Here is a 15,297-nt window from a genome sequence, read left to right on the forward strand (position 1 = left end):
CATAAACCGGTGTTTAAAATTCTAGCTGGTCTTCAGCCGGAAAGACATTTATTTGAGGACAAACATGATGTAATTAATAGATTTTTCTTTAATATTTGTTTGTCTGCTTCTTTTATTGTAGTGGTTGTGTAAGTGTTTAATGTTTGGCCATGTTTTGCTTGTAAGTGTAATAGAACAATTGAAAATGCTGACTATTGATCAGCGATTAGAGCATGATTGTGTGTGTTTTGTCATGTATAAGGTTCACTTTGCATTGTAGATGGGGCTCGATTTGCACTAGCCGGAAAAAGGAACTTGAGAAATTGGAGAATGTGTGATAAAGTAGCTTAACCACAGTTTTTTAAACCAAACCTCAATAAACACCACCACCAACACAGGCAGTGAACTAATGATAATATTTACATGTACTATGAAAAGTACACTAAAATCAAGTTTAAAACTTCTGATTCATGACAGCAGAAATAAGCCACTGTTCATTTGCTGTAGGTGTTGCTCTGATGTCAGTCAGAATGGCTCCTCCTCTTCCTCTGATCTTTCTGCTCATGATTCACGGTGAGTGAATGACTAAAGAGGAAACTGTAAGCAATTTCCCTCCCCAACATTCTTTGTACAAAAGCAGATGCTGTTTTCTTCACTCTATGAATTCTGTGTTTCAGGTGTTTCTAGTGCTGATTGGGGTGTGAGTTACAGTCCTTCACACATCTGTGCACTAAAGAACTCATCAGTGATAATGAGCTGCACTTATACATACCCTACTGGATATAAGATCAAGAGAGTGTTCTTGACCAAAGGTGCTGTAAAAAAGGGTGTAGAGCTTAAAGATCTGTCTAAGGACCCTGGATACAGACAGAGGCTTCAGTATCTGGGAGATAAACAGCAGAACTGCACCATCAGACTGAGTCATGTGACACTGAAGGATTCACGCATGTACTATTTCAGATTCATCACTAATAAAACTGATGTGAAATGGATTGGTAAACCAGGAGTGACTCTTACTGTCACAGGTGACTTTCATGAGGTTTCTCTCTTCTTCTGTGCATTATGTTGAATAATAATCAGTGTATGACAGCAGCACTAGATATAATGTGTGTGTTGTGTTCAGATCTTCAGGTGGAGTCTCCTGAGAGAGTGACAGAGGGAGATTCAGTCCGTCTGACATGTAAAAGCAGCTGCACTCTGACTGACAGAGCAACATTCATCTGGTACAGAAACTCACAGCCATTAACTGAGAGAAGAGACAGAAACAATGAGCTCCTGCTGCAGTCAGTCAGAAGAGAGGATGCAGGCAGATATAGCTGTGCTGTACACGGACACAATCACATCTCTCCTGCTGTTGAGCTCAATGTCATGTGTGAGTATTTGATCTTGTTTAAGTTGAAAAGCTAGCAGAGTTTAGGACTGGGATGGGCAATATCAGTCTTGCAGAGTTTAGCTCCAAACACACCTGAACCATCTAAAGGTCTACAACATGACTAGAAAGCTACAGACAGGTGAGTTTTTATCAGGGTTGGAGCTAAACTGTAGGACAGTGGCTCTCCAGGACTGAAGTTGCCCATCCCTGGTTTAGGACTATATTGTTCAGCAACAGCTATTTGCAAGTTTAAAGAGCAATAGAGTCTATTTACACTAAGTGACAATAGCAGCATTTTCTTAGTGATTTGATCTTTACAATAAGTAAAAATAGCAATAGATTTCATTTACATAATGTAAAACTAGCAGTATTTTCTATGCAATACGTGCAAATAGTTAGATATTATTTATACTTGTAAATAGTGATGGATACTATTTGCTCCTCAGTGTCGTTGTACATTACAGGATGCAAAAATTGTGTAAACGATTATATTTGGTTACACTTTATTTTGATGGTTCACTTTAGACATTCTTCTAACTATAAGTAACTTTGCATCTACATTTCAACTTATTCAACCCAAACCCGAACACCTAACCTACTAACAGTCTAATACTGTAATGAGAGTTAGTTGACATGTAGTTGCAAAGTTTCTTATAGTTAGTAGAATGTCTAAAGTGGACCATCAAAATAAAGTGTTTCCTTATATTTATTAAAATTATTAAATGGATGCTGCCTTATTGAGACAATAAAGTCCTCCTTACACCTATCTCTATTTCCATTTTTTAAATATTTTCTTTATTTCTATTGAAAATAAATGCCTTTCCAATCTGATATGTGATGGGAAAAGGGAGAAGAGTGAGCAAAAGTCGGATCACTTGCATCAGAAGTTACTTCCACGTGTCTTACTCTCTCTACAGCACTGCGGCTGTCGTGTAGCGGGCGTCTTTTAATTTTCTCTAGCCAAACCAGACATTGGTGGGCGGAGTTAGTGTAAATAGCCTATGCCAACAAGATGGGCTATTTCCACTTAGTATAAATAGATGTTTTTTTGTTTTTGTTTTTTTTCTGATAAATGATCAGTAAATTTGAATTTGAATCAATGTTAATCAATTACAGATGCATTTCTAAAAATGATCACCTCTCAAATCTAGTATTTTGGTACCAAATATAAATGCATATATGTTCATTGGATAAATAAATATATACTGATTATACATTACATTATTTTATCTGGTACTTGGAGGCTTTCAGCAGGAATAGAGTCATATTTAATTTCAAGCAGCCTTCAGGGCAAATGTGGGCAAATATTTTTAGTTTGTCTTTTTTACGTTTTTTTTATTTATTTATTTTTTTTTAACTTTTTTAAGTTTGTCACGTGAACACACACACACACACACACACACACACACACACACACACATACATAAAAATAAAAAAAAACAAACAAACAAACAAATTAAAATAAAAATTGGACGTTAAGTGGTTGGGAAAAAGCTCATTAATTTGGCCTTTGTGGACAGAAATGGGATCCCATAGGAAATGCATGGGAAATACTATAATTCAGAGCATTTTTTTTCTAATTTGTCTAATAAAAATCAATAAATCCACCACAATGCAGATCATACATACAAATAAAGGGGTGAGCCTTTACAACATTCTCAATGTGGCAAACACTCTCTCACACACAATTTTTTGTCAAATAAAAAACAGTCACTCACATAAATGAACAAATGAATCGAATAAGCCAATAACTGAGCAATTTTAAAAAAAAAAGTATGCCAGTCACTGTGCAAAACACACACACACACACACACACACACACACACACACACACACACACTTTAAAGTGAGATCAAAGTCCTACTGCAAGATATTAATTATTAAATACGACATAGAAATAAGCATATTTTACATACAAATATGGTGCTTTCAGAGGTAGATACATTCAAAAATACCCCCCCCCCCCCAAAAAAAAAAAATTTAAAAAAAAGTATAAATTGATAGTTTTTATTTTTGCGAAGATAGTGATATAACATGCCCAAATTTGTCCATGAAGGTACAGTTAAGGGCTGCTATATGAAGGCTGCTTGAGGGTTAAATATTTCTCCTGTAGATCCTCTTGTGAATCCTGTGATCTCCATCACAGATCATAAATTATTGGACCATGATTTATAAGTCTGTGAAACCTTAATATACTTTGATTGTTAGTGTTTTTGTATTTTTTCTGTGCTAGACCCTCCAAAGAGCGTCTCAGTGTCCATCAGTCCATCTGGTGAAATAGTGTCAGGAGATTCAGTGACTCTGAACTGCAGCAGTGATTCAAACCCTCCTGCTCTGAACTTCAGCTGGTTTAAAGGAGGAACGTTTGTAGGATCTGGAAGAATCTACAGCATCTCAAAGATCAGCTCTGATGACAGTGGAGAATACAAGTGCAGATCCAGAAATGAACATGGAGAGAAATACTCTGATGCTGTGACTTTAAATGTCATGTGTGAGTTAATGATGGTTCAACAAACAAACTAGTGGATTAACAATACCAAAACATGAATATAATTTCTTTTCTTTTTCCGTTTCAGATCCTCCCAGGAGCGTCTCAGTGTTGATAACTGGATCTGGTGAAATAGTGTCAGGAGATTCAGTGACTCTGATCTGCAGCAGTGATTCAAACCCTCCTGCTCTGAACTTCAGCTGGTTTAAGGAGAATGAAAGCTCAGCTGTTGGATCTGGACAGAGTTTCAGTGCACTACAGAGTGGACGCTTCTACTGTCAGGCTCACAATCAACATGGATCTCAGAGATCAGACGCTGTAACTGTCACAGGTGAAGCTTTTATTAACACACTCCTGTATCTTCACATCATTCATCAGTTTGGAGAGTTAATCATGATGATCTTCCTCTTTCAGTTCATCATGGTGCTGGTAGGAATGTGATTGTGATCGCAGCAACATCTGGAGGATTATTCATCATCATCATCATCTTCATCATCCTGTTTATAATGTGAGCTCAATAAAAAAACCTGCAGTGATTGTATAAGTTCAGTTTTGTATTGAATAAGTTCACTTTTGGTCTAATGTAGCTAATGGCTCAGTTGTATTTATAATTATTAGTCATCTTTAAAAACGACATTCATATTTTCTCTTAATTTAATAGAGTCCATATGCTGTTAATGTCATTATAGCAGGAAGAAACGAAGGGAAGGTGAAACTGAAGATCTCACAGTGAAACAGGTTAATCATCTCAACATGACTTCACATCAGCATCTGTGTTTCAGACTGTAACTGTACAGACCGACGGGATTCAAACCTTCTCAAAGTCACAATCCAGTCAGCAACCAGTTTGTACTATAATATTAAAAAATCGAGAAAAAAAAAAAAAAAAAATTATATAAAAAAAAGACTTTATTGGATAGTTGTGAATGGCTTTGGCAAGTTTTTAGTCAATTTCAGTTGCGTAGCAAGTCAGCCCCGGGCCCATATGCAAAAAAAATTTACGGGCCCCCCTCGGTTTCGCGGGGGGTGGAGGGGATGTGCGTCTTATGTGAATGAGTCCCAGGACTTTAATATGAATAATGTATATGCGCCCCTCCATCATTTTGACTTTGCATTGCGGATCTATTTTTAAAAAAATGTCAAAAAACGGCTTTTCAACACAGTCTACTTTTGAATTCGACACTTTAAAATGACATGATTTGCACTTTAAAAATGACAGAAAAGCGAATACCGGTCAAATACAATAGATCATCGCTAAGACATGGCATGGACCATTTTATGGTCCATTTATTAAGATTCTTAATGATTTTCAGTACATTTAACATAGATAGGCTATAGCGAGTTATTTGCAACATTATTTCTATTATACTTCATTTTTCTGATCATACGTACACGGGTTCTGTCTCGCGCACAGACGCGTGTGCGAGCCTTTGAAAGTATTTGGCTGCAGAAAGACGCGTTCGGCGTGTGCACTGCGCACTATCTAGTGGACTTTTTTTTTTTCAAGCACTCAATTCACTCTCGCATGGGCTGTTGTACAGTACACACACTGTCCGTGCCATCACAAAAACTGGGCTGCACGCGGACGGGGAGTGCGGACGTCCGCGAACCCTCCTGATGATGAAAATTTCGCGATGCGGATGGTGCGCGGACGACTGAAGTATACTTTGGGGTTAAGCCCGTAATAGTGGGCCCCCAGTCCGCCGGGCCCATATGCACGTGCATACCTTGCATGCCCAGACGCTACGCCACTGGTCAAATTATCCAATCTGGTTGAGTTTTTAATGATAATTTACTGTCACATTTATGATGACTCAGACCATTAAGGGTTTTGTACAAGATACATGGCTGCCACGACACTGACCAATCAGAGATGACTTCATTCACCTACAATCATTTATCATTGATTTATGTTTTATGTGGTCAAAAACATGGTCTAATCTCTGTCCTGTGGCTTGAATTTGAAGTCAAGAAAAGCGTACGGCATCCCATGAAAAAACCCTTTACTTTGAACATTGTCAGGGATCTTTTTTCTTGTATTTTTTAGTGTTTCTATAAAAACGTGTATATTCCTAAATTTATCATTGACCATATTTTTAATATTATATATTTATTATTGTGATATTTTGTGATGTAAGTCCTTCTGCCTCTCCTGTAGATCTCCGATCCCAATGAAGACACATATACAGCTCTTGAGCTCAAGTCCATGACCTCTGACCTGTACGACACAATCACAGTAAGTGAGACGTCACAGTCAGATGATCCATCACAGATGATCACATGACCGATCTCTCGCTCTCTTTCACACAGACGGTTCATCCCAGAGCTCCTGAAGACTCCTGCAGGACTCTTGATCCTCAGAGCTTTTCTAAACATGAGAATCCATCAGTGAGTGTCTGAACCTGCAGCTCTTCTCAATATAATCAATAAAACTCTCTTCAGCACTAGTGTGATTGTTTTGTGGATCTTGTGAAAGGTTTTATAATGTTGTTGATGAACTTCAGTCAGTCTTTCTTCATCTTATTGTTTGTTCAGATCAACAGGAAGATGCTGCAGTAAGAGGCGGAGCATGAAGGAACCAATCCTGAGCTCTGTGGGCGGAGCCACAGATGATTGACAGGGATCATCAGTGCTGAGTCACTAAAGTTGTTTATTTCTTTATAGTTGAAGAAACATGATGTAACACAGGAATTAAATGAAAGTTAAAAGCTGGTGAATTGTCACTGTGTAAAAATATATAAACATAAATGCTAAAATTAAGGGGCCATTTACACGACATGACTAAAAACTGAAAACTTTTTATGCGTTTTGGCCGTTCATTTACACGACAATGACGCAACTTGAAAAAGGGGTTTCAAAGTGCACGTTTTTGAAAACAATACTGTTATCATCTCTGTGTAACTACAAAAACATTTTTAATTTGTTAAAACAGTCACGTCATGCACACGTGTGTTACGTGTTCAGTCTAGGCGCGTAATGTTTCTGATATCGCCAACTGATAAGGCATGAGTAATACTGCGTTTTTAATTGTTTTTGTGGATCCGTGTGAACAGGAATTATTTTAATAAGATAAGTTTTATGTACGCAAAAAAAAAAAAAAAAAAAACACACAAAGGAAAAACTTTTCCGTTTGTAGTACATCGTTGTCGTGTAACCGTGAGTCAGAGTGATGTTCAGTGGTGGATACTAGATGTCTTCACGGGTCGACTTGGATCTGAAAACCAGAGATCTGACCAGAGACTCGAGAGGATTCGGGTCCAAAACTTTGACGATGGCCTCAGATACGGTTCGGTCTCATATAGGAGCCTCGGGTCTCGGGTAATTTAAAACACATGTGCTTTTACAGAATGGACCCAAGAAGACCTGAATTATTTAAAAATATGCCATAATCATTTTTATGTTTAACAATATTTTTTATTATTTAAAACAAATACGTATTAAATCATTTTATTACAACGTTATTATCCCCGTTCTTCTGTCAGTATGTGCTTCTGTGTAAATGAACAAACCCTCCAGGATACCGCCACGCTCCACATAAACTGTAGGAATACCCGAGGACGAGTGTGGGGATTTGCTTCCTAATATTAACATAAATATTAATTTCCTTGTCATTTGAGGAGAAACATAACGCTTATGAGCGGTTTATCTTCTTGAAAGTGCTCGTCCAAGAAAAACGATGTACTGTTGCCAGATCGATTACAGAATAAACCATCTAAATGCTGATCAACTAAATCAAATTTTCATTTTCATATTTTTCCTCAAACAAAACAACTTGTGACCCCCCCCCCCCTACCACCAGAGGTCACCATCTCCTGCTACTGACATCAACCTTGATGAGCGTCACCTGTCAATCACAATCATTCATTCATGACTGGGCACTTAATCTGGACTGAAAGACTGTTGGACTCTGGCTACTGTGTTATTGTTATGATATGACAATGATGACAATTGTTACTGTTCTTTCAAGCATTTAATAATAATAACAAAAAAAAAAAAATCACAATTATTCATCTTCAAGTGTATGTTGTTTTATCCTGTACTGTGTTCAAACTCCTTCATATGTTTGTATTTTAATTCTGAACTCATCCATTCCTGCGTCTCTAGTTTCTTCAGTCCCTGTTCGCTTTAATGCCTCCTCTGGCATTTGTTAAGTAGTTAAAACTCGTCTGGGCTTCAAAATATGTGTCTAAGTTCTGAACTTTAGTAAGTAAATCATCTATCTGATCACCCGCTTGCCTCTCATGGACGTCACTGTTGTGCAGAAGCATTAATCACGTGACACAATAATGAAAATTGTCGACAGACAAAAGAGGAAAAAGAGTTTCTCTCTCTGAGTGCAAAAACGTCAACTAACCTTCACAATAGGTGTGAAATATCCAGCAGAACATCTGGTTACTCAATCCTGTTCTCTAAACATCTTCATAGTAAATGTATTTAAATTAACTTAAAGAAAAAGATAATTATTTTTCTTTAATTAGGTTTAGTTTCAGTGATGTTGTTCTCATGTTGAGGGAGGGACACTGATATTTCCAGCACTGGTCATTAATAAACAGTGTTAACCACAGAAAGTCCTTCACTGTGAAGCTAAAGTGCTTGAGTTAAAACAGTCAGTCATTTGGTTGCTGTTGATCTGATGAGCTTCAACACGGTAAGACAAACACATTCATACTTAAATAAAAACTGATGATTATTTCTATAGATGAAGCTCATATAACACATGATTCCTGACATGAGAAATATCTTCTGTACATCTAATGATCAGTTCATTTACACACACTGATGTTGAGCATTAATAATCTTCAGATGTTCAAAGATCTTACTGACACTAAGAGCTGTTTAGAGTGATGAACATACACTGTTTATGAGTATATGAGTGATGATTTATGATGTATTATAGATATATTTTATGCTGATGTTGGTCAGAATGGCTCCTCCTCTTCCTCTGATCTTTCTGCTCATGATTCACGGTGAGTCTCTGTTTCATTACATATTTTTAAATGTAATTTTATTTTCAAAGACCCCATAATGAGCAATAAATGAGCAGTTTTCTGTGCTATATTGATGTATTTCCTTTTGAAACAGGAAGTTTGGGTGAGGCGTGTCAATGGGCTTGTCCATTATATAAACATCCAATAGTTTTTCGTTATGTCAGTCTTGAACATGAATGACTAATTTTATACTGTCTAGTCAGTGTCAGGTGGTTTAGGGGAGGGACTTTGTCACTCATCAGAGCATTTGATTGGACAAACATCAGCGTATCACCAGATCATCAATATTTTTGGCTTCTCAGAAGACAGTGTGGAGATATTGTAGAGGTTTATATGTCAAAAGGGCAGTTAGCAATTTTGTTAGCATATAGAAGATCTCAGAGCTGATAGACATAAACTTAAATCCACAAACTCCCATTTTTGATATTATTGATTTTTTTAAATCAACATTGATTATTTTCTTAGTCCTAATTAACGTATTTGATTATTTGATAATGCAGCATGTTCTTGATTAACTTCCTTGTTCTGTTTTCACTTGTCTTTGAGTTCATTTCTGCAACTTCCTTCATCTTTTATCACACTCACTATTCTGAGAAGATTAGCTTATACTATTTCCTGCAGTGAGTGACTTCTGTGTGAAAAAAACAAACCATGTAAACTCTGCTTCACGTTGTGCCTAACAACACCACTAACCTTAGCTGTACTAAATTCACTGTAAACCACGACTTCACAGGGCTTATTAACGTTAGTCCTTAAAAAAAATCTATGTTTAAAAAAAGTAAATAAATAACAGGTGTATGTTTGTAGAGTAATTTACATCGGCTTTGAACCCGGCTCAACCAATCAGAATCAAGGATTGGAACAACCTGTTTTATGACAACATGAATTCTGTGTTTCAGGGGTTTCTAGTGCTGATTGGGGTGTGAGTTACAGTCCTTCACACATCTGTGCACTAAAGGACTCATCAGTGATAATGAGATGCACTTATAAATACCCTACTGGACATCAGATCATGAGAGTGTTCTGGACCAAAGGCCCTGTAAAAGATAATGGAGAGTATCCAGATCTGTCTGAGGACCCTGAATACAGTCAGAGGCTTCAGTATCTGGGAGATAAACAGCAGAACTGCACCATCAGACTGAGTCATGTGACACTGAAGGAATATCTCCGGACCGGAACGTTTGTCTGATGACCGTCAGTATGACAGTTACAGATGTGAAAATTATGTCAACTTCTAGTTACAACGAACACAACAGATATATTCACAATATATACAGCACAACACCGGTTAAGTGTGCCATATGCATCAAACGTTCAGCCAACGGTCTGTGGGTGTGACGTCTGAGGCTGAGACTACGTTGTCAGTTAGAAAGACATGAAATAAAAGTAAAGTACCAATAACAATTGGTGTGTCAACAATTTTTGTGAAATAAATTTGCTTGTTTTTTTTTTTTTTGTTTTTTTTTAAAAAAGAAAAATACACTGTTCTAGTGTATATAAAAACATCACAGTGAGTTATACATATTATGAAAATTGTAAAGGATATTGTATTAGAATATTCAGCCTGTCTTTCCTTTGCTTGTCAGCTTTGTCTTTGTTTGGTCAGCAGATGTCCTCGGTGTGCAAAATCATTTCATAAATGAACTCTCACGTCACTAGTCTAATCATAATCAATGAATAAAGCAACGCAGCGCTAGCGCCGTCTACAGGAAGAACTTCAGATATATTACTCTAGTTTCACCCTAATGTTTCCTCATCTACATCTGCTGCATGTGAGCTTAAAGAGCTGGTACTTCAGGTCTGAGTGCGTGTCAGTCAGCCAAACAAATGTCATTTGAGATGAATGGGAATGCTAACGGATAGCTTGTAGATATTATATAGACATTCTTAAGATATTTACTTTACCTCCTTGAGATATTCACAGTTCATCAGCATCATCTATACGTCACCACTCGTCTGTCCATGGATGTGTTCTGAAATCATTCCTCAGCCAGAGGAAGCAACTTCAGAAAATGGTGCTCCATCGTCTTTCAAGTGGACTACGGTTGGCCTGTCCAAACACCCACTCTTGAGGTCGTGGCTATTTGAGAGCGTTTGCATGTGACAGGAAGTGCACAAGACTGTCCCAGTTGTGAAAAACGTCAACACTCAGTGCCCTTTACAAACACTCAAACACCATCATGCTTCATGTTCATGTTCATGTCCCAAAATGTTGAGGAAAACATTCCACTCTAAGTTAATTTAGATATTGTAATCAAAATAAAACTGTGTAAACACTTTGCATTTGTACATCAGGTTATCAAAAGCTCTACACACACTTGCAATCTTCACACCTACTAGAACACTTGGGCCAAATACAGGAAATACGTCATGTTAGTAGACAAGTGATCAAGTGCAAAGACCGCAAGTGTGAGTATTTTAACAGGCCTGGGGGTTACTGCTTACTTCTGAGCACCTAAAGGGACACGAGATGAAAAATATACTGTATACAAGATGGGAGGAAAGTTATATGCCAATGCTTTTGCATTGTGAATAGTGAAAGGGTAAAGGGGACGATTTCGGAAATGGCCCGTCTCTCACAAGGGTCACACTGAAAGATGCTGCTAGTTCAAAGTTGGACAAGTTAAATACAAATATATGGATAAAAAACTGTATCTATGACTATATTTACAGTTAGAGACAACAGAGAATCAGACACTATGAAGGTCACTATTAGAAAAATAAGCTTAGAAGATCTCATAAGATTGATGTTTAGACATTCAGAGGAAGCATCTGTAATATTCTAGTACTTAATCAGGAAGTTCTTATTGTTTATATAAGAACTTGCTGTCCCCTATTACCTTTTCTTTCCTTATGTATAGAGAAAACGTTATCAAATTGATTTCAGTTTGCATAGATCCGTGGACACGACTAATTTTTCTCTATTATGCGGGCCAGACAAGTAATTTGGCAATATCAGTTTATAAAAAAGACCAAGTGTCTACGCACATACACATTCAAAAGACTAAACACGTAAATGAATGGCAAGAATGCATTAAAAGTCTTCGGTTTTCAGAAAGGTGTCATTTAAGTGGCCCCTGAGTTAATAGTTTATCAAATACCCAATCGAGCAATTATTTTCTTGGTTCTTTAGGAAGATGCAGATAAGTTTGAAAACATTATAACATGAGCACCTCTGTGAACCGGTGTAGAGATTCTCTCAGTTTAACTTTTATTTTATGTGTTTAGTCTGATGTGTTCTCTGTGATGTTACTCTTTTGACTTGATAAACTAAACCAGCACTAGGTGAAGTGTCATGAATTAGACCACAGAGGTTTTAACCACATGTGTTTCAGAGTGTGAGAAACCCAGTGCTGTTTCAACCTGGTCATTTTAGTGCTGGCAAAAAAGGTAAGAGCATAATTTACTAATCGTTCTTTAGATTCATTATCATCAAATAGCTTTCTATTAAATTAACTGTATTTTTTAATGGTGTGAATGACTCTGTTTTGAAAAATGTTCAAAGCTGCTGTTTGTGTTGTAATTGTGGGGTATGGAGTGTAGATTGGAATGAAAATTGAAAGTATTTTAGCATACGGTGGAAAATGTGAAAACATGAAGCTGATATATACAGTATATTAAGATGTAACTCTGGCCCTCGAAATCCACTTCCCTGCAGAGTTTAGCTCCAACCTTCATCAAATTCACCGCCTATATCTTTCTAGTAGAGCTGTAGACCTCGATTTGGATTTTTTTTTTTTTTTTTTTAGAAAAAATGTTGTTTAATGATGTATTTAACATGATTTCTGAGCTCAGTGAGTAAATGCAGCTTTGGTTAAAATGCTTTATCATTTAGTGGTCTAACAGCATAAACCGGTGTTTAAAATTCTAGCTGGTCTTCAGCCGGAAAGACATTTATTTGAGGACAAACATGATGAAATTAATAGATTTTTCTTTAATATTTGTTTTTCTGCTTCTTTTATTGTAGTGGTTGTGTAAGTGTTTAATGTTTGGCCATGTTTTGCTTGTAGGTGTAATAGAACAATTGCAAATGCTGACTATTGATCAGCGATTAGAGCAGGATTGTGTGTGTTTTGTCATGTGTATAAGGTGCACTTTGCATTGTAGATGGGGCTTGATTTACACTAGCCGGAAAAAGGAACTTGAGAAAATGGTGAATGTGTGATAAACTAGCTTAACCACAGTTTTTTTAAACCAAACCTCAATAAACACCACCACCAACACAGGCAGTGAACTAATGATAATATTTACATGTACTATGAAAAGTACACTAAAATCAAGTTTAAAACTTCTGATTCATGACAGCAGAAATAAGCCACTGTTCATTTGTTGTAGGTGTTGCTCTGATGTCAGTCAGAATAGCTCCTCGTCTTCCTCTGATCTTTCTGCTCATCATTCACGGTGAGTGAATGACTAAAGAGGAAACTGTAAGCAATTTCCCTCCCAACATTCTTTGTACAAAAGCAGATGCTGTTTTCTTCACTCTATGAATTCTGTGTTTCAGGGGTTTCTAGTGCTGATTGGGGTGTGAGTTACAGTCCTTCACACATCTGTGCACTAAATGACTCATCAGTGATAATGAGCTGCACTTATACATACCCTTCTGGATATCAGATCATGAGAGTGTTCTTGACCAAAGGTGCTGTAAAAAAGGGTGAAGAGCTTAAAGATTTGTCTGAGGACCCTGAATACAGTCAGAGGCTTCAGTATCTGGGAGATAAACAGCAGAACTGCACCATCAGACTGAGTCATGTGACACTGAAGGATTCACACGAGTACTATTTCAGATTCATCACTGATAAACCTGATGGTAAATGGACTGGTAAACCAGGAGTGACTCTTGCTGTCACAGGTGACTTTCATGAGGTTTCTCTCTTCTTCTGTGCATTATGTTGAATAATAATCAGTGTATGACAGCAGCACTAGATATAATGTGTGTGTTGTGTTCAGATCTTCAGGTGGAGTCTCCTGAGAGAGTGACAGAGGGAGATTCAGTCCGTCTGACATGTAAAAGCAGCTGTAATCTGACTGACAGAGCAACATTCATCTGGTACAGAAACTCACAGCCATTAACTGAGAGAAGAGACAGAAACAATGAACTCCTGCTGCAGTCAGTCAGAAGAGAGGATGCAGGCAGATATAGCTGTGCTGTACACAGACACAATCACATCTCTCCTGCTGTTGAGCTCAATGTCATGTGTGAGTATTTGATCTTGTTTAAGTTGAAAAGCTAGCAGAGTTTAGGACTGGGATGGGCAATATCAGTCCTGCAGAGTTTAGCTCCAAACACACCTGAACCATCTAAAGGTCTACAACATGACTAGAAAGCTACAGACAGGTGAGTTTTTATCAGGGTTGGAGCTAAACTGTAGGACAGTGGCTCTCCAGGACTGAAGTTGCCCATCCCTGGTTTAGGACTATATTGTTCAGCAACTATTTGCAAGTTTAAATAGCAATAGAGTCTATTTACACTAAGTGACAATAGCAGCATTTTCTCAGTGATTTGATCTTTACAATAAGTAAAAATAGCAATAGATTTCATTTACATAATGTAAAACTAGCAGTATTTTCTATGCAATACGTGCAAATAGTTAGATACTATTTATACTTGTAAATAGTGCTGGACACTATTTGCCCCTCAGTGTTGTTGTACATTACAGGATGCAAAAGTGTGTAAATGATTATATTTGGTTACACTTTATTTTGATGGTTCACTTTAGACATTCTGCTAACTATAAGTAACTTTGCAACTATATTTCAACATATTCAACCCAAACCCGGACACCTAACCTACTAACTGTCTACTAATACTGTAATGAGAGTTAGTTGACATGAAGTTGCAAAGTTTCTTATAGTTAGCAGAATGTCTAAAGCGGACCATCAAAATAAAGTGTTTCCTTATATTTATTAAAATTATTAAATGGATGCCACCCTATTGGGACAATAAAGTCCTCCTTACACCTACCTCTATTTCCATTTTTTTAAATATTTTCTTCATTTTTATTGAAAATAAATGCCTTTCCGATCTAATATGTGATGAGAAAAGGGAGAAGAGTGAGCAAAAGTCTGGTCAGTTGCGTCAGAAGTTACTTCCACGTGTCTTACTCTCTCTACAGCACTGCGGCTGTCGTGTAGCGGGCGTCTCTTTTAATTTTCTCTAGCCAAACCAGACATTGGTGGGTGGAGTTAGTGTAAATAGCCTATGCCAACAAGATGGGCTATTTCCAATTAGTATAAATAGACGGGTTTTTTGTTTGTTTGTTTGTTTGTTTGTTTGTTTTTCTTCTGATAAATGATCAGTAAATTTGAATCAATGTTAATCAATTACAGATGCTTTTTTAAAAATGATCACCTCTCAAATCTAGTATTTTGGTACCAAATATAAATGCATATATGTTCATTGGATAAATAAATATATACTGATTATACATTACATTATTTTATCTGGTACTTGGAGGCTTTCAGCAGGA

General features: G+C 37.1%; 1 protein-coding gene across 1 annotated transcript in view; it reads left to right on the forward strand.

Annotated features, from left to right (window-relative positions):
• The first annotated feature begins 490 nt into the window (after positions 1-490).
• LOC127512345 (B-cell receptor CD22-like) overlaps positions 491-15,297 on the forward strand; it is a 57,340-nt gene continuing 42,533 nt past the window's right edge. Inside the window, exons 1-3 of the mRNA XM_051893155.1 lie at positions 491-552; positions 13,332-13,679; positions 13,778-14,026. Of these exons, the coding sequence (XP_051749115.1) occupies positions 498-552; positions 13,332-13,679; positions 13,778-14,026 (652 nt within the window). The 5' untranslated portion in view covers positions 491-497. The remainder of the gene's footprint in view (positions 553-13,331; positions 13,680-13,777; positions 14,027-15,297) is intronic.

This window comes from Ctenopharyngodon idella, chromosome 1 (assembly GCF_019924925.1).
Source record: "Ctenopharyngodon idella isolate HZGC_01 chromosome 1, HZGC01, whole genome shotgun sequence".
Taxonomy (NCBI): domain Eukaryota; kingdom Metazoa; phylum Chordata; class Actinopteri; order Cypriniformes; family Xenocyprididae; genus Ctenopharyngodon; species Ctenopharyngodon idella.